The sequence below is a fragment of the Jaculus jaculus genome, chromosome 11 (genome assembly GCF_020740685.1).
Source record: "Jaculus jaculus isolate mJacJac1 chromosome 11, mJacJac1.mat.Y.cur, whole genome shotgun sequence".
NCBI lineage: Eukaryota > Metazoa > Chordata > Mammalia > Rodentia > Dipodidae > Jaculus > Jaculus jaculus.
The window spans coordinates 113008902-113031940 of record NC_059112.1 but is presented as its reverse complement, the minus strand read 5'-3'; the positions used below and the strand labels follow the sequence as shown (position 1 = coordinate 113031940).

Genomic DNA, 23039 nt, shown 5'->3' with positions numbered 1-23039 from the left:
TACAGTTCCCGCGCGTGCGCAGTCCGTCCTGCTTGGTGGGCGACCCATGGGTCCTGGAAGACAGCTGGCAGCCCTGGAGGACGAGGAGGCTGCGGGTCGGCGGGAGGCATCCGAGGATGAGGAAGATGAAGAAGAAGCATTGCCGCACTCTGAAGCCATGGACGTGTTCCAAGAGGGTCTCGCCATGGTGGTGCAGGACCCGCTGCTCTGCGATCTCCCGATCCAGGTGTGCAGGGGGTCCCGGGTGTGGTGGGCAGTCGTGGCATGGCCCAAGGAAGACCTGTCTGGGGCCTAAGCGAAAATCTTACAGCGCAGGCAACCAGAACTTTCTGCTCCTGAGTAGGCGGTTTTTTAAAAATTATTTTTATTTACAAGCGACAATGAAAATGTGCACGCCAGGGCCCCTTGCTATGCAGGAACCACTGTGTACAACTTTGGATACTGGGAAATCGAACCCAGGTCGTTAGGCTTTGCAGGCAAGTGCCTTAATTGCTAAGTCATCTCTCCAGTGCCATTTATTTATTTATTTATTTATTTATTTATTTATTTATTTATTTATTGAGGTAGGGTCTCACTATAGTCCAAGCTGACCTGGAATTCACTCTGTAGACCTAGGCTGGCCTTGAACTCACAGCAATCCTCTTACCTCTGCCTCCCAAGTGCTGGGATTAAAGGCGTGGGCCATTATGCCCAGCTCAGAGTGGGTTTTTAAAGACAAGAACAGTGTGAACTTGTCCGTTTGCCTCAAGTGTCAATATGCATTGGAACAACTATCTTTGACTTTTTAACTTTTGTTTTGTTTTTCGAGGTAGGGTCTCTACCGCAGGCTGACCAGGAATTTATGTAGTCTCAGGCTGGCCTTGAACTCACCCCTACCTCTGTCTCCTGAGTGCTGGGATTAAAGGCATACACCATTACACCTGGCTAAATTAACATGTTTTTGTGCTGGGAATCAAACCGTAACCTTTGGACCAGGCATGGTGAAAAACCAACAGACAAACGAATAAATAAACACACATTGTTTGCCGGTTGTGGTGGCAGAGGTAGGAGGATCGCTGAGAGTTCGAGGCCACCCTGAGACTTCATAGTGAATTCCAGGTCAGCCTGAGCCAGAGTGAAACCCTACCTTGAAAAAAAAAAAAAAAAGAAAAAAACACATTATAACCTTTGGTATGCTAGACAAGTGCTCTGCCACCCAGCCCAAATTATTATTATTTTTTTTAAGGCAGGATCTCACTCTAGCCCAGGTTGATGTTGAATTCACTCTGTAGCCCAGACTGGCCTTGAGTTCATGTGTCTCCCTCTACCTCAGCCTCCTGAGTGCTAGAACTAAAGGCATGGGCCGAGCTGGAAAAATGGCTTAGTGGTTAAGGTGTTTGTCTGTGAAGCCCAAGGACCCTGGTTTGATTCTCCAGGACCCATGAAAGCCAGATGCACAAGGGGTGCATGTGTCTGGAGTTTGTTTGCAGTGGCTGGAGGCCCTGGTGTGCCTATTATATCTTTTTCTCTGCCTCCCCCACCCCCATCAAATAAAAAAATACAGGTATGAGCCACCATTCCTGCCTTTTTCAATGTTTTATTGTCCTTATTGGTTTTTGGAGCCTGGCAATTTTTTTTGTTTGTTTGTTTTTGGTTTTCCGAGGTAGGGTTTCACTTTAGCCCAGGCTGACCTGGAATTCACTCTGTAGTCTCAGGGTGGCCTTGAACACAGTGAACCTCCTACCTCTGCCTCCCCTACCTCTGCCTCCCGAGTGCTGGGATTAAAGGCATGCACTACCACACCCGGCTGGAGCCTGGTAAATTTTGCATACCATCCACAACCTAGTCCAAAGACACTGACCCAGGTCCCATTGATAAAGACTGTCAGAACAATTGGGCCCAGTGTTCTTTCCCTGTGTAGCCCCATTCTTCTTGCCTGTTCCTTTGCCCATTTTTGACATATTTAAAACCAAGAAGCCCTAACATGTAGGCAAGAGCCTGTTCATGTCCCATCAGCTTGTTTTTTTTCTTTGTTGTTGTTTGAGAGTCAGGGTTTCTACCTTTATCTTTGGTCTTTCCTAGGTTACTTTGGAAGAGGTCAATTCCCAGATAGCACTGGAATATGGCCAAGCAATGACAGTCCGAGTATGCAAGATGGATGGGGAAGTAATGCGTAAGTACCATCCTCCTTACTTTTAAGCCTGAGCTTTAATGGCAACAAGGTGTTAGCAGAGGTATACAATGAGAAGCCCAAACCATGCATAGAGGTGCTGTGAGATTCACAGAGCCACTTTGTCCACCAGAGTAAAGCCCATAGGTTCTAGGTTCCTCTGCGACTGCCTGAGGCTCTGGCTATGGCTTTCCACGTCTCCTCTCACATGTATCATGTGCATGGCTGCAGCTGTGGTCGTCGTGCAGAATGCCACCGTCCTGGACCTGAAGAAGGCCATCCAAAGATACATGCAGCTCAAGCAGGAGCGTGAAGGAGGCATTCAACACATCAGCTGGTGAGTGGGGCAGCAGCTCTTGTGTACCATTTTTGATGCCATGTGGAGCACCAAAGGGAAGCAGCTTTCTTCTTCTGGAGTACAAATCACCAGTGTTCCACTACCACTGCAGAGGTAAGTGACAGCTTTCTGACACTGTAGGTCATTCTGAGCCTGAGACTCCTGCCACAGTGTTTTTCCTAAATATACCCTTTCATCAACACTGCTAGGGCTTTCACCTCATACATTAGTGTCCAGATGTGGTCTTCCTAGGTATGGATGGTGGTACTCCTGTCCTCCTCACCTGGATGCTATGCTCTCACTCTTACTGGATCAAGTATCCTATTACTTGAATGTCAGTACTCTCACCTATTTCATTAGCAAGCTATGTTTGGCTGGGCATGGTGGTGCACACCTTTAATCCCAGTATTTGGGTAGGAGGATCACTGTGAGTTCGAGGCCACCCTAGACTACATTGTGAATTCCAGGTCAGCCTGGGCTACATTGAGACCCTACCTCGAAAAAAAAAAAAAAAAAGATGTTTGTCCCATCTCATCCCAATATAACACCTCTTTGGAGCTGCCTCAAGCCTGGTTCCATACATGCAATAGAAAACCCCAGGGCTAGAGAGATGGCTCAGTGGTTAAGATGTTTGCCTGCAAAGCCTAATGGCTTGGGTTCAAGTCCCCTGTACCCATATAAAGCCAGATGCACTTGGTACATGTATCTTTTGAGTTCATTTGCAACAGCTGGAGGCCCTGGCATGACCTTTTTCTCTCTTTCTCTCTCTTAGTCTCTGTGATTGCAAATAAATAAGTAAACAAAAATTAGAGAGAAAACCCCAGAGGGGAACATAGTTTTCCTAAGTATCATAGGGCTGTGCATTTCATTCAGACACCTATTATCCCAGCTGCTCAACTCACCCTACTCAGAGTACCATGTGGATCACCCAAATTCCTCTTTCACAGGTCCTATGTGTGGCGGACATACCATCTGACTTCAGCTGGAGAGAAGCTCACAGAGGATAGGAAGAAGCTCCGAGAGTAAGTTTAGTTCATGGTCTTGAGCTATAGGTCTTGCCTTCTAGTATTGTGTCCACCAGAGGGCTAAAGCATAAGGGGCCCTGGCTGGACTGACCTTCCCCCAAGTGCTTTCTTGAGACCACCATTAAATGCCAGGCAAAGGCAGTCTTGCCTATTCTTGCTACAGTACTCTAGGGCTGCATGGGGCTGGAAGGGAGGGAGGAAAGGAACACAGGTATGGAGGTAAATAAAGGCTGGTGTTGAATGTAGGAGGACATCATGCCCATCTTTTTAGAAGCTTAGGGAGATGATGCTACTGGCCAGACATTGCACCTTTCCATCTGTTTCAGTTACGGCATCCGAAATCGGGATGAGGTTTCCTTCATCAAAAAACTGAGGCAAAAGTGAACTCCAGATAAGAACAGCTATTCTCCAGCAAGTTGAGCTTTTCCTAGCAAGATAAGCCTTCCCTTTGTCCTTATGGGAAAGGATATTTGGAGTGCCTGTATCCTGTCATAGCCAACTGGAAGTATCCTGGTGCTGTCAGGGCAAGAAGAGCCTGTCCCTTGCTTTCTCTTGAACTTGGTCTGAGTCTGTCCTCTCCCTAGGCCTGAAGACCTTGACCATGTGGTGGGTCCCACATGGCTATAGCCCTAGCCCAATGTATAGAATAAACCTGTTTGCTTTGTATCAGAAGTCAAAAGCCATAATACCTTGTGTGGGAGGGCTTGATTTGCACTGTTCCAGAGGAAGGTTAAGGCAAAGACTGATCCCAGGGAGTCCTAAAGTCCCAGATGCTGCACCTGAGCCCTAGAGCCACATTATCTGCCTTTTTTACTAACATAACACAACCTCACAACAAGGAGGAAACACATACCAAGCAGCCATCTTTGTTTATGCTACGGGGAAACTGTCCCAGAGCCGGTGGTGGGAGTGGGAACCTCCAGCCCCCACCCACTGGTTCATTATGCAGTGTCCTGGCTTGGTAGAAATGGAGGCAGCATGGAACAGGCTTCTGGTGTGTGTGTGCGGGGGGGGGGGGGGGTCACTGCTGCAGTACATGAAGGTCCATGTCCCAACACCCGCCTCCCAGCCCTCTGAGGAGGAGTTGTAAAATGCACTCATCTGGCTAAGGGACTTCACCAAGAGGAAAAAGTGCCTGTGATGTCATTGTTTAGGAATTGTGTGGAGGCCAGAGCCTCCCTTCTCAGCCCAAGCCAGAAATCAAGAAGAAAGACACTGCCCTGATCGTTAGTGGCAGCTAAAACGCTCCCAATCCATTTATTGGCCACATGATGTGGTCGTCAAGGGGTAATTATAGGGCTATCCTGGAACTCATGTAATAAATGTCTGACAGTACAGCGGTTCAACAGGAGTGAACAGGCACAAGACCCAGGAAGCCAGGATGGCTTTGGCCACTGGCACCCACAGCTAACTTGACTCAATGGAGCTGAGCATCCAGTTCGTACTTCTCACAGAACTTGTCGGTGAAGGGTATGCAGGTGAGGAACTCGCACCACTCACAGCGGACAGGATAGAAGTAGAAGAGGACCACCAGGCCAGCCAGCAGGCCCAGGAAGACTGCCTGGAAGATGATGATCTGGCAGCGCTTGCGGTACAGATCGAACTTGCCGAAGCTGATGTAGGGCAAAAAGGCAAAGGAAAGGAAGAGGCCACTGATGAAGCCCGAGATGTGGGCAAAGTTGTCAATCCAGGGCAGCAGCCCAAAGGCAAAGAGGAACAGCACCACGGCCAGGAGCTTGAAGAAGGCCCGCCAGGGTCTTGCCAGGATCTGCCAGCTCTGGAACAGCTCCACAAAGAGGCAGGCCAAGATGCCAAACTGCGAGCCTGCTGGACCCACCTAGAAACAGAACTGGGTGTGAGCTGGTGGAGCTGAACAGCACCTCTTACCCTGGGGCTCAGCACCTCACCTTCCCATTCCACCTCCCAGTGTTGAGACCATATCCCTGAGGAGCCAAGTGGACAGGCTCCCAGTTACCACTCGGGCTTGACCCAGATAGAGCCATGTCTGCCACGTATACACACAGAGGGTCCCTATCCTAGGAGGCAGCCTTACTTCAGCCCGGTATGGCAGGAAGATAGCACTAGCCAGGTTTCCTGTGACACCACTCAACAGGTAAATGATGGCTATGCGGTGCCAGCCTGCCAGCTTTTCCAGGTCCCGCAAGACTGTCATCTGGAAGCAGACGGACACCAGACAATGCAGGATCCTATGGAGCATGTTGAGAGGCACTCAGCACAGAGGGTGGCTTCACTCCAGCCAGCCACTCCTGGGGACCAAAGCCATCCACCCAGCCACTAGTCCCACTTGCCCTGCATGCAGGAAGAGGGACAGCCACAGGCGGTAGAACTGGTCGGGCACCTCAGGATTGAGGAAAGGCAGGAGGCCACACACGTCATCCATGCAGTGCACCTGCACAAGAGACTAGTCAGCACCTGCAGCGTGGTGGGTGGGGGCAGGGACAGGGAACCATGCCCTGGAGGCCTACCTGAGAGCACAGTGTAGCCTCCTCATGGAAGTAGCCCCTCATGAAATCACAGTACTCTCGAGAGGTGATCTCACACCTGGAGGGTCATGCCAAGGTTTGAAGGGTGCCCAGCCTTGCAGATGGAAGATGCTGAGGTCCAGGGACACATCCTACCCAGACCCAGGATTCAGCCTACCCACTTCTGTTAGCCCGATTTCTGCTGGAATCTTACTGCCAACTTCAGGAAGAGAAAGACAGCTCTGAGAACCAGCTGCACATGAGTGCCTACCTGCCTTTGGTGCCAATACAGCAGGGCCGGCCTGTTATGACACAGTCCATATGAGGGTGGTTGGTGTAGTTCCCAGCACTGTTTTTGGTGCAGATCTGGTCACAAATAGAAACAAGGGTCAGGGTCATGCCTGTCCCATCCCCCTATACCTCTTGCCAACTTTTAGCCTCACACCCCATTTAGGGCCAGAAGACTCAGATAGAAAACAAGCTTTTGTTGACTTCAAGCAGATCACACCCAGAGCCTCAGCTGAGCCACCTGCCAAACTAGAATCATGCCATTTGGCCTCTCAGCTATCTACCTAGTTCTGTTGACTCTGGGTGAGCAGGCCTTAATGGCAGGCTGGGGCAAAAGTAATCTGAAGATGTGGGATGGTTGCATTTGGAATCTGGCACCATTACTGGTGGGGTGCAGGTTCCTCCCTCACAAGGCATGTAACTCCCCAGCAGTTTCCCACTCTGGCTCACCGGCCATTTGGTGATATCTTCTGGCCACTCGTGGGGTTCCTCAGAGGAGGGCTCGTCACACACCCTGCATGAGCCCACATGGTTAGAGCCTACTTTGTTGACAAGCAATGGCACCCTTCTACCCAAACCAACAAGGAAGCACTTATACCCCTCAGGAAGATGTGGACAAGGCAGGCAAGAGGGCAACCAGTAGGACTGACCTGGGGTCCTGGTGGCAGACAGAGCCAAACAGCCTCTTTTGACCTGCAAGATCTGGGGCGCTGGGATGGTTAGGCCACTTCACCCACACTGCCAACGTGGACTGTGGGGACACAGAATCACAGAGTCCATCCCTTACTAAGTACAGAGCAATATGGTAACTCAGGAGTCAAAGGCAAGCTCCTGAGCTCCTCATTCCACCCAGCACCCTTGAGTCTCAGGAATACATATGCACGCAGAAGTCTGTTATAAGGTTAGCTTAGCACAGCTATAAAATTAGAAACTACTTCTGTCTTGAATTAGGGAGCTGGTATTAACTATGGCATTTTCATTTGAAATTAGGTAATAAAAGTATTGGGGGGGGGGTGCCTGGAGAGATGACTCAGCAATTAAAGGGACTTGTTTATAAAGTCCAGGATCAATTCACCAATGCCCACATTAAGCCAGATGCACAAAGTGGCACTAGACCCTGGTGCATTCTTACTGTCTGTCTACTTGAAAATAAGTAAAAAATTTTTTTTTAATTTTGTTCATCTTTATTTATTTATTTGAGAGTAACAGACAGAGAGAGAAAGGCAGATAGAGAGAATGGGCACGCCAGGGCCTCCAGCCAATGCAAACGAACTCCAGATGCGTGTGCCCCCTTGTGCATCTGGCTAACGTGGGTCCTGGGGAATCAAGCCTTGAACCGGGGTCCTTAGGCTTCATAGGCAAGCGCTTAACCACTAAGCCATCTCTCCAGCCCAGTAAAAATATTTTTTAAGGTTTTTTTTTTCTTTTTAATGTTTTGAGAGGCAGACAGAAAAGTGAATATGGGCACTCCAGAGCTTCCTGCCACTGCAAATGAACTCCAGACTCATGTGCCCTTTGTGCATCTGGTTTTATATGGGCGCTGGGGAATCAAACCCAGATTGTCAGGCTTTGTAACCATTAAGCCATCTCCCCAGCCCCTGATAAAAGTTTTGTTTTGAGAGAGTCTCCGTGCATAGTCCCAAGATAGCCTGGAACTCACTATCCTCCTGACTCAGCCTTTCTCTGAGATTACAGGAGTGTACCACCATGCCTGACTTAATTGTTCACTGGAGGGAAGTAAAGCAATATCCACTGAATACATACATAGACAAAAACAGATGTTGAAAGAGTACACCCAAGCAAGAGTAAAGTCAAATGACAGTCTATTGGGAGTGGAGAACAGGGCTGAGAAGGATGAAAATGGCAGGAAGTGGCCTTGCATGGAGGCAGAGGTAGGAGGATTGCCATGAGTTTGAGGCCAGCCTGTGAATAGTGGAATAGTGAACTCCAGGTCAGCTTGGACTAGAGGGAGATCCTACCTTGAAAAACCAAACAAAAAAAAAAAAAAAATGAGGTAGTGAGGCGCCACACAACGCGTCTACAACCAGATAAAGGAGAACAGGCATGTCAACCAGTGTCTGTGTGGCCTAAATTCTGAAAACAGTGCACACGAGGTGAGAGTCCCAAGGCACCCACCGAACACTCCTCCTCTGAGGTCTGCACACAGCCAGACCGGTCATTGCGCACACAACAAGCAGAGTGCTTCTCTCGTTCCCGAGCAGCGTGGATGAAACTGTGCACCTGAGGGTCCTGACGCATGCAGGGTGAAAACTTGGCACCCAGGTGAATGAGGGCCTCCTGTGGTGAGGGAGACAGCAGCTTCGGCCCCAGGCCAAGAACAAGGACCCACTGGGTGCCTCCAAGCTCCACCCCTACCCCACCCTCACCGAGCTGGGACCGATCCAAAAGTTCTCTTGCTGCACATACTTGACATTCTCATAGACACCCCGATTCCGAAGCACCTAAGAGGTCAAGAGAGTGCAGTCAGACCAAGTTTATGAGACCCTCTCCTTCCAGAGTGAGGCCATAGAAGTCTGGACTTCAGTCATCTGGGTCCAGAGAGTGCAGGCTCACCGAATCCACAGTCTCATGCTGCGAGAAGCCCACAGGCGCGATGCCATAGATGCATACGGCTAAAATGGTGACGAGCGAGTGCACGAAGGTGAGCCAGTAGGTGAAGAAGGGCCTGCGGGTGGAGCATTAGCAGGTGCATGCCCCCCAACTTTACGCCCTAACCCCACCCCCGGCCTCCATCCCACACCAGTTTTGCCTGTAGCCATACAGGCCTCAGTCTACCTGTGATCATCCATGTCCTCTATCTGGCGCTTGACGTAGCTGTCGATGCGCTTGCGGTAGGTGCGATTGGTAAGCCGACCCACCATCCCCAGACCATAGGGCCGCTTTTCCCGGGCGAAGAGCTTGCGCACTGGCACAGCGATGCGCTGGCCCCTTCTGGGCCCAGCAGCACTCACCACCTCCTGCCGAAGCCGCACCTTGGGCTGCGGGGCCAGCGTTCCACCTTCCTTCTGCTTCCGCCAGCCTCGCTCCAGGGGCCTGGAAGGAGCCAGCATGTTCACTTCTTGCCTAGACCCTACTTGCTGCTTTTCTTCCAGGACTGAACCAGAGCAATGGTATCTCCCCTGATCCCTTGGTGAAAACACCAGGTAAGATGTTCCTTCTGACCCTCCCCTTTACCTTACCAGCAAAAAAGGAATCTATGTCCTTTGTAACTAAGCAGGGATGCAACTGGGACCCTTTAGACAGGTTCTGTACCTCAGCAGTGTTACCAAGGTCATGCTCAGCTGGTTCCAAAGGGACAGAGAGTCTTCCTCTGAAACCCTCACCCACCATCTGCACTCACAACATCAAGTGGCTTCGCTCTAGTTCGCTGCGGTCCAGGGCCCCACCAGTGAGGTCAGCCAGCTCTGGGGCTTTCTCCCAGTCCTTTAGTGCTGCCTCTGATGGGGACTCAAACACCTCGTCAGGGTACGTGGACAGCTCTTCATGGAGGACACCTTCCTGAGCAAACAGGAGTGGTCAGGAAGGCTACAGAGACAGAGGGGATGGGGCAACACCTCAGGCTCTTCTTACCCGGGCAAAGAAGGATGTGTCCAACTCATCAGGGAAGTCCACTATATCTTCCTCTAGGAAGCTGGCAGGAGTGAAACTTCGACGTTGTCCTCGTCGCAATGTGCCATCCCTAACAGAGCGGCCCTAAGAAGAAAGAAGTGACTGGGACCTAATGGCAGGCTTGACCTGACCCTCACCCTTGCCCTTGGGCCCACATTTACCTTCACCAGTGCTGCAGCTGCCCGGAAGCTCATCTTGGCCACAGATTCACGCTTGCGCCGCCGAGGGAGCCGGTTAAAACCTGAGCGGGAGCTAGAGAAGGAGCAGAGGGAAGCAGCACCTGGTGTGACAGGAGTGTGCGGAGCACTCAGGCCGTCAGCAGTGTCATCAGCCACGCGGAAGGCCCGACCCCGGGCCAGAGGGTCTATGATCTGGTGGAGTCAAGGAAATGCTAGGTTAAATGCCATGGGAACCCCAACCACACCCAGACAGGTGAGCCTCACATGGGTTATGTAACTGCTCCCTAAACCATGGGCAGCTATGGGAGCATCACCCTCACCCTCAACACCTAGAGAGGTCTCTCTTGTCTTGTACTCTTAACCAGAGTCTGGCATGGTGCAATCCCATGATTCTCCCTCCCAGGCAGGCTCCCCTCTCTGGGAGTATCTTGGGTGATTTCCTGGGCCTGTGTAGCTGCCTTTCCATCTGGGAGCTCCTGAGGGCTCTCCTCTCCCAGCCCAGCTTAGGGGAGCAGAATGGCAGGCCTGTAGAAAGCAGCCACACACCTTCTGCATGCCCAGCTGGCATGGCCCCACATACAGTGGAGGTGGTGTCTCAGTGCTGGTCAGTGACACGTTGTCCTGGCTGGGCAGGTCCAGCTCCCGGATGACCTGAGGTTTCAGCTTCCCATACCGCTGGCTGCAGTGGCGGATGCTCTTGCGCTGCCATTTCTGGGTGCTGTCAGTGTCCTTGCTCACTCCAAACCAGTCCGCTGTCCCCCTGGCATGGGAGGGACTTAGCAAGGGGCAGCCAGATTGCTCCCCTCCCAGGCAACAAGCCCCAGAGGCCAACCTCCTGGACAGCAGGCCCTGCCTCAGGCCTCCAGTCACTCCAGGGGTCAGGGTCTGGAAGGCATAGTTTAAGGACAAGTAGGTTCCCACTACAGCACTCTGAACACCTCACCAGTGGAGGGCTCATGTAGTTCCTCACTCTGAGGCCAGAGAGGGAGCTTGACCCCAGACAGCAGCTGCCACATAAAACTCAGCCAGCAGGAGCTACAAGCTGCAGTCTTTGGACATGCAAACAAAACCACAGCTGGCACTTCCTATGAGAAGCCAGGTAATGATATGCACTCCAGCAGCTTCTAAGAGCTATATAACATGCACATGCAAGAAAACACCAATACACTCAAGACCTGCCTGAGGTACCTGAGCAGGGACCAAGAGAGAGACTGATGCTGAGGAGGGGCCTTGAAGACAGCCCGAGGCCCCAGGAGGGGCAGAGTGTGGACACGCCCAAAGCGCACCTGTCGGCTGTGAGGGTTAGGGTATAAGGGTGGGGAGACAGCACAGTGAATGTCCGAGAAACAGAGAGGGAGGCATGGTGCAAGCCGTTAGCTCCCAGAAGAGGAGAAAAGTCAGTCACTGGGACCAAGATTGAGAAGAAAGCTGAGACTGGAGGGACCCTTGCCCCATTCTCAACCCCAGGGCCCAAAATGGGCTCTGCATGCCCGCCTCTTGACCTCAACCCCATCCCCTTCTTGTAGAGTAGCCAGGGTAATGCAGTACCTGCGGATGGTCTGTGTGATGGATGTTTGGCGTTGCAGTACTGGCCTCCTAGGTTCATGGTAGGGTGACGGGACATGGGCTGTCTCAGCTGGCATACTCACACTCCGCAGGTAAGCCTGGCGCCGCAGGGGCTGGACAATGGGTTCATGGTGAGAAGCCTGTGCCTGGCATACCCGCAGCCCCTGCTGGCCAGGTTCTACCTGTAGGAAGCCAGACTCCTCTGCGGCTGGGGGCACCACAGCTGGAATGTCCAGTTTTAGCCAGGGAGGCTTCTTGCGCTGCAGGCTGCTAGTGCTATCCCTGCGGGCTTCACTCATGGTTCCAGATAGGAAGAGACAGCCTGAGGAAGTGGAATGCTGTTCAAAAACAAGGCAGTAAGTAAGGTAAGTAAGGTAAGTTTCTGACAACACAATGAGCCCCAAATCAAGAGAAGCAGTACAGCCCAGTGGGATGTTCCCAGCTCCTCCTCTCAGTCCCTTGCATAATCAGCACTGACACAGTCTGTGCTTGCCTTGTTTTTCCCCACAGGCAGGTCCTCCAACAATGGGACAACATTCTGTACACCTATTGAGCTAGAGGCTTGGAGGTGTGAGAGACACAGTAGTAGAGGACTCCTGCCCTCCTGGAGCTTAGAGTACAGATAACACTAACCCTATAAGGAAATGCACTCTATTATAAGACACTCAGTATAATAGATGGAAAACAGCAAATTACAGTTACTTGACAGGGGTAATGAGGCTACCCTGACACATGACAGCAGAAGGAGGTGAAAAAGCACAGCTGGGGCTGCAGATACACAGGACCAGCAGGTCTCCAGCCTGTGTGTCCCAAATGCTCTTGACCACCATCAGTTGCACTCCAGAAGCAGATGTCTGCTGGGTGCATATGTATGGGGTTTGTGATCAATCAATCACACTAAGCACTTGCCACATTCAGAGAGAGAGAGAGAGAGAGAGAGAGAGAGAGAGAGGCACGTGACATCCCAGAGTGGCAGAGCAAAAGCTGGGGGAGCACCAGGCTCCTTAGTGCAAAGGACTTCCCAAAAAAAAACCTAGGAGCAGTAACTACAAAAACCACGAGGTGGTGCTGTTACACGGTCACTGAAAGGCAGTGAGCTGTTAGGTGAAGAGGTCCCAAAACCTACCACAGGAGAAAAGAGGAAGGAACTACAGTAGAAATGCAGGGGCTCAATCTCCTTTGGCTTGTGACTATCAGGCAAGTCCTGACCTCCTGGGGACTCGCCCCTTTACACATTACAGTCACAACCCATCTGCACCTAGCCCTACTCCAAGAAGAGCCCAACATACACCATAAGGACACAAGTGGGAGTGAAGCTTCCTATAATTTAAGAATTGAAGGACAGTAAAGCCAAAATTCTTCACCTTTTCAAAGCCTGCGGACAGACCTCAACAGACTATGAGATGCAAGTGTGTAACCTACCTGCTGATATGCCAGAAATGGCTCTCACTCATAAGTTTCCCTCTCTAGGCTTGGAGGAGATACAAAAGCTCCATCCCTACTATATAATCAGGGAAAATGAGGCCTAAAAAAGAGAGGCTTGCCTTGCTCAAGACCACATATATTCAGAATCCTGCTGGCCCAACCCCTAACTAGAAACAAAGAATGAGAGGGTGTCCTTTAAAAATGCCTACTCCTAGCTGGGCATGGTGGCGCATGCCTTTAATCCCAGCACTTGGGAGGCAAAGGTAAGAGGATCGTCATGAGTTCAAGGCTACCCTGAGACTACATAGTGAGTTCCAGGTCAGCCTGGGCTAGGGTGAGAACCTACCTAAAAAAAAGAAAGAAAGAAAGAAAAACCAAAAACCAGTCTAACTCCTGAGCCAGGTGTGGTGGCGCACACCTTTAATCCCAGCACTTGGGAGGCAGAGGTAGGAGGATCCTTGTGAGTTCAAGGCCACTCTGAGACTACATAGTAAATCCCAGGTCAGCCTGGGCTAGGGTGAGACCCTATCTTAAAAAAAGAAAAGAAAAACCAACCTAACTCCTGAGCCAGGTGTGGTGGCTCACACCTTTAATCCCAGCACTCGGGAGGCAGAAGTAAGAGGATCCTCGTGAGTTCAAGGCCACCCTGAGACTACATAGTAAATTCCAGGTCAGCCTGAGCTACAGTGAGACCCTACCTCGAAAAAAAAAAAAGATGCCTACTCCTGACTCCAACTTGAACCCCTTCTTTTCTTTAACTTTTTTTTTTTTAATAAGAGTGAGTAAGAGAGAAAGAAAGAATTGGCACACCAGGACCTATAGCCACTGAAGTTGAACTCCAGACACATGTGCCAACTTGCGCACATGTGTGACTTTATGCTTGTGTCACCTTGTGCGTCTGGCTTATGTGAGATCTAGGGAGTCAAATATGGGTGCTTAGACTTTGCAGGCAAGCACCTTAACCACTAAGCTATCTCTCCAGCCCTCCAACCCCTTCTTTGAGCTAACTACCCTCTTTAAGTCCCAGGTGGCAACTGGAGGGCAAAGCTTAAGGGAGTCCCAGGCATGGTACCCAAGAGTCTGAGTTCCTCTCCCAAGCCCTCACCTGACCTGACTTCAGGGTTATGGGATGAGGTAGTATTTATTTCCATATCACAGGGCCCTGCCTACATTGAGCCCTATCTCGAGAAGGGTGGATGGTATCTGACATAAAGGCATCCTGACTGAAATAAGGCAAGGTCTTTATAGGCCCTGACCTAATCATACTGCAACACCTCACCGTACCACACAAACAGCCCTGCCAGGCATCACTTAGGCCCAGGTTGGCTCCTGACATGTCTCCCGCATCCCTCCTTTCAAAGATCATATGAGCCGGGTATGGTGGCACACGCCTTTAATCCCAGTACTTGGGAGGCAGAAATTGGAAGGGATTGCCATGAGTTCAAGGCCACCCTGACTACATAGTGAAGTCAGGTCAGCCTGGGCTAGAGTGAGACCCCCACCTCGAAAAACCAAAAATAAAAATCATATTGACTGTAATGTGACCACTCTTGTGAGTGACAGAATGGCTTAGGGGCCCCCCTGAGTCTCAGGAGATCTGAGAGAACAATGGGTTTGTGGGGAAGGTAGAGTTCAGAGGGCTAAGGACTCCCACCCAGCCAGTGGAGTAACACACTGCCAGAAACCAGGCCATGGGCTCCATCAGACAGAATGGAGACCCAGGAGGTTAAAAGATCAAGACCACCTTACTACCATTTCCTGACTCTAGTACATTCTAAGGGCCCACTAGGAACCTGTCATAAGCCAGCTACATGCTCCAACCAGCCTCTACTTATCTTTTTTTTTCAAGATGGGGTCTTTTTTTAAATATTTTTACTTATTGAAAGAGGCAGACAGAGAGAAAGAATGGACATACCAGGGCCTCCAGCCACTACAAACAAACTCCAGACACATGGGCCACCTTTGTATCAAGCTTTCCATGGGTACTGGGGAATCGGACCTGGGTCCTTTGACTTTACTGGCAAGTGTCTTAACTGCTAAGGCATCTCTCCAGCCCTATTTTCTTATCTTGAAAATGGACCAGGCTGCTAATGAAGCAAATGGGTGATCCAAAGAGGAGCAGGATCAAGAGTGCCATAAGGCCATGGCTGAGAATCCACAGGTAAGTGCTGGGGACTCGCTTTTTCAGGAGCTGAACACCTTTGTCCAGCACTTCTAGGTGGCATCCAACTGGTGTCTTGCCCCAAATGAATTACAGCTACTACCCTCCACAGCTCTGGCTCCCTGTCCTTGTATCTAACTCCCTCCCATCTCAGTGCACTGTTAACATTCCTTCTGCCCACATCTCATATGTTCCACAGGTACTGCCCTGCCTGAGCCCATGGGCCAGGATATGGGGACGCTTGAGGTTGACTCTTTAGCCTCCTAAAGGTCCTCACCTGGGAGCAGCTGACCAGGTGAGTGGAAGTGAGAAGAGCACAAAGATAGATGTGCATATGCTCAGCCCTACCACCACCAGCAGCCCTTGCCTGAACATCCCCTGGGGATAAACTCCTCCAGTGTGGGAGTGAAGGAAGGAAGGTACAGGAGAATCCACATGGCTCTGGGTCTGAAGGGTGAGGAAAAGATACCCACCCTGCCCTTGTGCTATGTCCAGGACCGGCCCCACCCTGTGCTCTGTTCCTCATTGGGCCTGGAGTGGAATTCACAAGGTTTGGGGGAGGGGAAGGCCCAAGGCAGACAAAGAGTCTGGGCATGGAGCAGCACACTACCAGCCCACAGTGGCTCAGTGTCTGGGTCTCCCCAAGGCACACAGTGGGCTCTTGTTCCCTGACAGTCCTGGGGACTCTCCCCTCTGCTGGCCCCAGTTCAGCAGGAAATCACAGCCCATGTAGGACCCATGGAGGTCCTGACTGACTGCCAGGGGTCACACAACATGAATCACTCTTGAAGTATCAGGAGACGCCCAAAAGGGAACTAGAGTGGGAAGTACTGTGGAGCAAACCAACCTATCAGGGGAACTACTGAGGCAGCAAACATCAGAATCCACTGACTACCTATGGATACGATGTACAGAGGGGCTGTGTAGGGGACAGGAAGGAATCCTGCAGACCCAGGTTCCTGCTGGGAGGCAACTGGTCCCATGCTAGTACAGTTAGAACTAGAAGGCAGGAAAGGCAGCCCAGACCAAGAATCTGTACTCACACCTCTCTGTTTCCAGCCCTTACATCCCTGACCACACCTGTTTTGCTTTTTCATTTTGGGGGATTGGTGGGAGGAGGATGGTGGGGCGTAGGGTGAGACAAGGCCTTAGCCTCCAACTATGTGGCACAGAGGGTGACCTTGAACTTCATTTCCTCCTGCCTGTACCTCCCAAGTGGTGGGATTATAAGTATGTTCCAACCAAGTGCAGCAAACCTTCATTTTCTCCCCTGGGTGTTAGCAATGCCTGGCATATGATAGATACTAAATATGTGGTTGTCACATCAATAGAATGAGTGACTTTCTGAGAAGAAGGAAGAGGGCAGCCGAAGTTTCAGTGTAACTGAGCATTGTGGCACATGCCAGAAATGCAAGCACTGGAAGGCTGAAGCAGGAGGATTTTGAGTTCATGACCAGCCTGGACTACATAGTTAGACCCTGTCTGAGACAAACAACAACAAAAAAGGAGTGGGGGACAAGGAGGACTGGAGAGATTGCTGAGTGGTTAAGGCATTTGCTTGCAAAGCCTGATGGCCTGTGTTCAGTTTCCCAGTACCCATGTAAAGCCAGATGAACAAAGTGCCACATGCATCTGGAGTTTGTTTGCAGTGGCAAGAGGCCCTGGTACACCCATTCTTTTTTGTTTTTTTTCGAGGTAGGTTCTCACTCTAGCTCAGGCTGACCTGGAATTCACTATGTAGTCTCAGATGGCCTTGAACACACAGCGATCCTACCTCTGCCTCCCAAGTGCCAGGATTAAAGGCGTGCACCACCACACCTGGCACACCCATTCTTAAATTCATTCCTTCTCTCTCTCTCTCTCTCCTTGCAAATAAAAATACTTTTAGGGGCTGGAGGGATGGCTTAGTGGTTAAGGCACTTTCCTGCAAAGCCAAAGGATCTAGGTTCGATTCCCCAGGACCCATGTAAGTCAGATGCGCAAGGGGGTGCATGCATCTGAAGTTCATTTGCAGTGGCTAGAGGCCCTGGCATGTCCATTCTCTCTCTCTCTCTACCTATTTTTCTCTCTCTCGCTAATAAATAAAAATAAATAAAATATTTTTAGGGCTGCAGGGATGCTTTAACAGGTAAGGTGTTTTCATACAAAACCTAATGACCAGTACTCACATAAAGCCAAATGCACAAAGAGGTACATGCATCTGGAATTCATTTGCAGCACCTGGAGGCCCTGGTATACCCATTCTCTGTCTCTTTTCTCTCTCCTCTCTTCCTCTACCCCCTCTCTCCTTGCAAATAGATAAAAACATTTAAAAGAAATAGTTTGTTAAACCGGCCTTCAGCCTTTAATCCCAGCACTCGGGGGGCAGAGGTAGGAGGATCGCTGTGAGCTTGAGGCCACTCTGAGACTACATAGTGAATTCCAGGTCAGCCTGGACTACAGCGAGACCCTACCTTGAAAAAAAAAAAAAAAAATGAAGCCAAGAGTGGTAGCTCACACCTTTAATCCTAGCACTCAGGAGGCAGAGGTAGGAGGACTGCCATAAGTTCAAGGCCACCCAGAGACTACATAGTGAATTTCAGGTCAGCCTGGGCTAGAGTGAGACCCTGCTTCAACCCCCCCCACACACACACACACAAAAAAACAAAACAAGGATGCAGGTGCAAAGCCAGGCATGGTGGCGCATGCCTTTAATTGCAGCACTCTGAGGCCTTGCCAGCCTGGGGGGAAGGGGGCCACTACAGAGTGAGTTCCCAGCTGGCCTGGACTATACTGAGACCCTGCCTTGGGGAGGAAAATAAAAAAAGATGTAAGGTAGGGGTGTGAGAGGTCTCCAGAGCATGTGCAATGAAAGAGAGCCATGGGGATCTAAGGATACACCTTGTCTAGGTGCTGAGTGTGGGAAGATGCAGCCCAGAAGCACCTAGAAACTCAGGTCACGGTGGCCACAACCAGTGTGACCCTGAAACCTCAGATGTGGACTGCAGCCACCACTACTCACACCCTAGTCTCCATATGGAGACTGTTGGACACTTTGCAAATCATAAGGCACTCTTGACCCTCCTACTGCTAGCATGAGGCAGAGCAGGCCTGAGATCTAGCCAGAGGCCTTTGCCAAGCCCTCCCCATTTCCAGAAAACTCTAGAACCCTGTCCCTCATGTCACCTGTCACATGCCATCTTCCCAGAGAAGCACTCCCAGAGATGGCCAACAACAAAGCAAGGGGCTTCCAGGGCTGGAGAAATGGTTCCGTACTTAAAGGTGCTCGCTTGCAAAACCTGATGACCTGTGTTCAATTCCCCAGTACCCACATAAAGCCAGATGCACAAAGTGGTGCATGCATCTGGAGTTCATTTGCAGTGGCTGGAGGCCCTGGTATATCCATTCTCTGTCTCTCTATCTCACTCTCTCTGCTTGTGTGTGTGTGTGTGTATCACTATGAGTTTGAGGCTAGCCTGGGACTACAGAGTGAATTCTAGGTCAGCTTGGGCTAGAGTGAAACTCTACATGGAAAAAACAGGACCAACCAAAAAAAAAAAAAAAATTAAGAACAAGAGGCTTCCTACTGCAAACAGTGGGTGGGAAGCCCCTAGAGGCATAGAAAGCTTGAGACCCAAGAGAGGATAATACATAAGATAGGAAAAGGGCCAGCCTTGGGGAGAACCCCCACATGACACATGTGACCCAGGAGTCAGCAATGACCAGTCAAAAAGCCCCATACTAAGGCATACCTGAAAGAGCATCCCAAAGTTCAGGGGGCCAGGGGCCCTGTCCAAGCCACCCAGTTAGAAAGTGAGGTAAAAATTCTGGGGTAGTGCTTGCTAAGTTAGACCTTCTGGTCCCCAAACTGCAGTCCAACAGGCTCCCTGGAGTTAACAAGTGGAGAGGGTCTACATGCCTAGAGATCAAGCCAACAACCAGTCTGAATCCCCAGAAGTGCCCTAATTCCAGGTATCCTCCAGTGTAGCAATCCCTCCTAGGGCCCACTGGAAGAAAGATAAGAAGAGAGAGGCTACAGGAGGGGAAACAAGACTGCAAAAATGGCCTCAGGCATCAGGAGCCTAGCACACCAGCCCCAGACCAGATCCTAAGGGAGCCTGTTGATCAGTTCTGAACCTGTGCTCAGGCTCTCTAGTGTTCACCTTACAGATAAACTGAGACTCAAGAGAGGCCAATCAGTGCCTGAGGTCGCACAGCCTCAAGGGAATTCAGCACCTCGGCCAGGTCTGCCAGGGAGCTAGGGTGAGAGTAACCCCCGTCTGCAGCCACTGCTGGACCGAGGGCTGTCATGACCTTCTATATCATCCTTCCTCATGTGAGGAAGAAGGGAGTCAAGTCACAAACGCTAAGGTAGGGGAAGGCGAGCTCCTCACATCCAGGGAAGACGCTGAAGCCTCCCTGGAATGCTTGGGGGTGTTCGGAACAGTGGCTGGAGCTGGAATGATCTTCCGAGAGGGCCCTTACCTTCCGCAACGGGGACTGCCCTGAAACAGGATCCTAAAAAGCCCAGCTCCCCAGAGGAACTGTGGCCTGCTCACTGAAGCATACCTCCCTGTAAGACCCCTGCAGGAGAACTGGCCAGGCATGGAGGCTGAGTGGAGGGGCGCCCCGGGAAAGACCAGTGCTTTCAGTCTAGGCCCATGACCTACCTGCTCTTAGGACCCAGCTTGCCCAGAATGACTGTAGTGGCAAAGTGCTCAGCCTCTGGGACCTTTTTTGGGATCCAGTGGGCTGCTGAGTTTCCCAGCATCCTACAGACCCAAGAGGAAGGGCAGGGGGCTGGGGCTCAACCCATGGAGGTGGGTAGCATCCAGCCTAGGACTGCGCCTGCATCTAGCTGGGCTAAACCTGAAAAGCCAGTTTCATCCTAGAATCTTCTCTGGGCTCCAACAGGAAGTGGGGAGGGGGGGGCTTTCCCAGCACAGAGCTGGGGCCTCCAGGTCCAAACCCCGCCCACGCAGACAGGCACACTACCCTAGGAGGCACACAGAGAACCAACACTGGTCAGGACCATCTAAGCGGAAAGCAGGCTGGGGTGTGGAGGTGACCCTTCCCTTTTCCCACCCACCCAGACCTACATGCAGGCTCCTCGCAGTACTGACAGCCCCCCTTCCGAGATCCCTGAACATCTGGGGTCTGGCTGTCGCCCCGTCGCTCAAAGCCTGCTTCGAGGACAAATCTGTGGCCTCGGACTCGCCCTCGGCGCAACCGACCGCACAGAGCCAAAGTTGTCTTGGGAGGTGGCTCCCTTGTTTACGGATGGGGCCCGGGCCCTGGCGGGTCGGGTCGGATCAGCCCAGCTCCCCGGCGTCCAGCTGCGACTGCTACTCCCACGGGCGGCGAGTCCGTGGACCGGGTGGCCCGAAGTAGCGCGCTCGGAGTTGGAGCGTCAGACGCCACCTTCCGGGGCGGGTGACCGGCCCCGAGGGGCCTCGGCTCCGGGAAGACTCTCCGGGCCGGGGCGGGGGGTTGGCAGGGGTCGGAATGCCTAGCCCGCCGGGCCGCGCTAATCCGGCCACCGGCTATTTTTTGCAGCGCGCCGGGCTGGAATCCGGGCAGGGCCGCCTCCGCGGGCGCTCGGAAAACTCCGTGAAGAGTCCGGCCGCTCTCCGCGGACACGCGTCCAGATCCCCGATCCCGACCTGGGCAGGGCAACGGAACCCGCCCGGACAGAACCCAAGGCCGCCACTCACCGCCTCCCGGATCCTCGGAAGGGTCGCCAGGGGTCGTCGCCGCCGGCCGGGAGGGCGCCCGCGCCGAGTCCCTACCCGCGCCCGCCCGCGCGCCGGCCGGGCCCGCCCGCCCGGGAATGCCCTGGGCCGAGGGGCGTGCGCGCCGGGGGCGGGCCCGGCAGAGGGGCGGCCGCGCTGACTCAGGGCTCAGGAATGCGCGCCGCCCGCCCCAGGCGCCTCCTCCGGGAAGGCCGCCGGCAGCACTCTCCCTGCCGACACAGGGTGGCCAGGAGTCTCGATCGCCTGGACCAGAGAGTGAGGGCTCGACGGAACATACTGATCAGCCTTGTTACGAGTTTCTCTCTCCCTGACTCCAGAATGGGTCTTCACTTTGTCCTGCTCTGTGCTTCAGAATGGAGGGAGAAGTACTGCAAAAGAAGAAGAGCGGGTGGAGAGATGGCTCACGGTTAAGGCCTTGCCTTCAAAACCTAACGACTGGCTGAGCGTGGGGGTGCATGCCTTTAATCCCAGAATTTGGGAGGCAGAGGTAGGAGGATCGCTGTGAGTTCAAGGCCACCCTGACACTACATAGTGAATTCCAGGTCAGCCTGGGCTACAGCAAGACCCTACATTGAAAAAAAAAAAATACAACTAGCTGGGCGTGATGGTGCTAGCCTTTAATCCCAGCACTCGGAAGGCCGAGGTAGGAGGATCACTGTGAGTTCAAGGCCACCCTGAGACAACAGAGTTAATTCCAAGTCAGCCTGGACTAGTGTGAGACCCTACCTCGGAAAAACCAAAAAAAAAAAAAAAAAACAACACAACTTAATAACTGGAGTTCGATTCCCTAGTACCCACACAAAGCCAGATTTACAAAGGGACGCATACATCTGGAGTTTGTAGCAGCTAGAGGCCCTGGCACGCCCACTGTCTCTCTCTCTCTCTCTCTCTCCTTGCAAATAACAATTCAAAAAATTAAACTTTTTTTTTTAAAGATAGGGTCTCATGCTAGTTCACTATGTAGTCTCAGGGTGGCCTCGAACTCACAGAGATCCTCCTACCTCTGCTTCCCAAGTGCTGGGATTAAAGACATGCACCACTACACCTGGCTTAAAAAAAAAAAAAAAAAAAAAAAACTTTTTTTTTTTTTTTTCTGACAGAGAAAGAGGGAGAGAGAGAGAATGGGCAGCCAGGGCCTCCAGCCACTGCAAACACCAGATGTGTGTGTCGTCCCCCCCCCCCCCCCCCCGTGCATCTGGGTAATGTGGGTCCTTTGGCAAACGCCTTAACCTCTAAGCCATCCCTCCAGCCCTAATAAAACTTTTTTTAAAAAGAAGAAGAGGAGGGCCTGGGGAAGGATACCTCCTAAACCAGACTAATCATCCTCTGTAAAGGTGTGCACTGACAAATGAGTCTCCTCATGCACACTCCTGATCCTTTGTAGTAAATGTTCACACTTGCATCCTCTTACATACCCACTTGCTCACACATCTGTGCACATGCCTACTCAGGGTAGATCTTCATGGATTCATACACATAATACTAACAAATTTACAAGTGCCCATTAACATTCACACACTGATGCCATACCCACACCCAGCCCAGCAGTTATTCCTTCCCTGGGCCCAAGATTCCTGCTCCCTAGAAGATCATCTCTCAGTTGAGCACAGAATGCCCATTTGCTTTCAGCTGAGGCTGTGTGCTGAAGGAGAGGCAGACTGCCCTGGGATGCTCCAGAGTCCTGTAGCCCATACATGGAAGCCTTCCAGCTATGCCAGGCCAGAGATGGGACAGTCTTCATGCCTAGCATTCTTGACCCCTGCCAGGGATAAGCAGGGCTTGTATACCCAGACTGGACTGGCTGGGCCAGCAGTGGTGTCCTTTCTGCAAAGCCAGGGACATGCCACAGATGAGCATCTGGTGCAGAAGGGCCCCTTCTGCAGTGGATGCTGTAGGATGCCACTCAAACCTATGTTGAGACCCAGAGACCTATCCCTAACTTCAAGAAGCCCCAGCCAAAGCTGACTCACAGAGGAGACACATTCTGGCCCAAGAATCAGTCATCTTCAATGCAAAGAACTCCATCCACAGAGACTGCCATCTGCATGTAGTGACAGGAAAGTG

General features: G+C 51.7%; 2 protein-coding genes across 2 annotated transcripts; one reads left to right on the top strand and one right to left on the bottom strand.

The window, feature by feature from the left end:
* Nucleotides 1-26: 26 nt before the first annotated feature.
* Nucleotides 27-4183, top strand: Snrnp25 (small nuclear ribonucleoprotein U11/U12 subunit 25). The gene is made up of 5 exons (XM_004652104.2): nucleotides 27-226; nucleotides 2062-2152; nucleotides 2381-2486; nucleotides 3434-3508; nucleotides 3838-4183. The coding sequence occupies exons 1-5, from the start codon at nucleotides 47-49 to the stop codon at nucleotides 3893-3895; spliced, it is 510 nt and encodes a 169-aa protein (XP_004652161.2). The 5' UTR covers nucleotides 27-46; the 3' UTR covers nucleotides 3896-4183.
* Nucleotides 4184-4732: 549 nt separating this feature from the next.
* Rhbdf1 (rhomboid 5 homolog 1) lies at nucleotides 4733-21015 on the bottom strand. Its single transcript, XM_004652105.2, has 18 exons — nucleotides 20937-21015; nucleotides 11840-11995; nucleotides 11640-11770; nucleotides 10638-10851; nucleotides 10074-10283; nucleotides 9874-9996; nucleotides 9644-9801; nucleotides 9079-9336; nucleotides 8857-8968; nucleotides 8670-8744; nucleotides 8419-8580; nucleotides 6933-7033; nucleotides 6733-6796; nucleotides 6266-6360; nucleotides 5998-6073; nucleotides 5821-5921; nucleotides 5565-5718; nucleotides 4733-5348 (listed from the first exon to the last, which is right to left on the bottom strand). Exons 2-18 carry the CDS (start codon nucleotides 11954-11956, stop codon nucleotides 4929-4931), a joined length of 2571 nt encoding a protein of 856 aa, XP_004652162.1. The 5' UTR covers nucleotides 11957-11995; nucleotides 20937-21015; the 3' UTR covers nucleotides 4733-4928.
* Between the last annotated feature and the right edge of the window lie 2024 nt (nucleotides 21016-23039).

Excerpts from the sequence above, each read along its gene's own strand:
- Snrnp25 (XM_004652104.2), top strand. The coding sequence starts at position 47 with ATGGGTCCTGGAAGACAGCTGGCAGCCCTGGAGGACGAGGAGGCTGCG. Across the intron at positions 227-2,061 it reads TCTGCGATCTCCCGATCCAG|GTTACTTTGGAAGAGGTCAA; the intron begins GTGTGCAGGGGG and ends GGTCTTTCCTAG. Across the intron at positions 3,509-3,837 it reads GATAGGAAGAAGCTCCGAGA|TTACGGCATCCGAAATCGGG; the intron begins GTAAGTTTAGTT and ends CATCTGTTTCAG.
- Rhbdf1 (XM_004652105.2), bottom strand. The coding sequence starts at position 11,956 with ATGAGTGAAGCCCGCAGGGATAGCACTAGCAGCCTGCAGCGCAAGAAG. Across the intron at positions 6,797-6,932 it reads GTCTGCCACCAGGACCCCAG|GGTGTGTGACGAGCCCTCCT; the intron begins GTCAGTCCTACT and ends GGGCTCATGCAG. Across the intron at positions 6,074-6,265 it reads TGTATTGGCACCAAAGGCAG|GTGTGAGATCACCTCTCGAG; the intron begins GTAGGCACTCAT and ends ATGACCCTCCAG.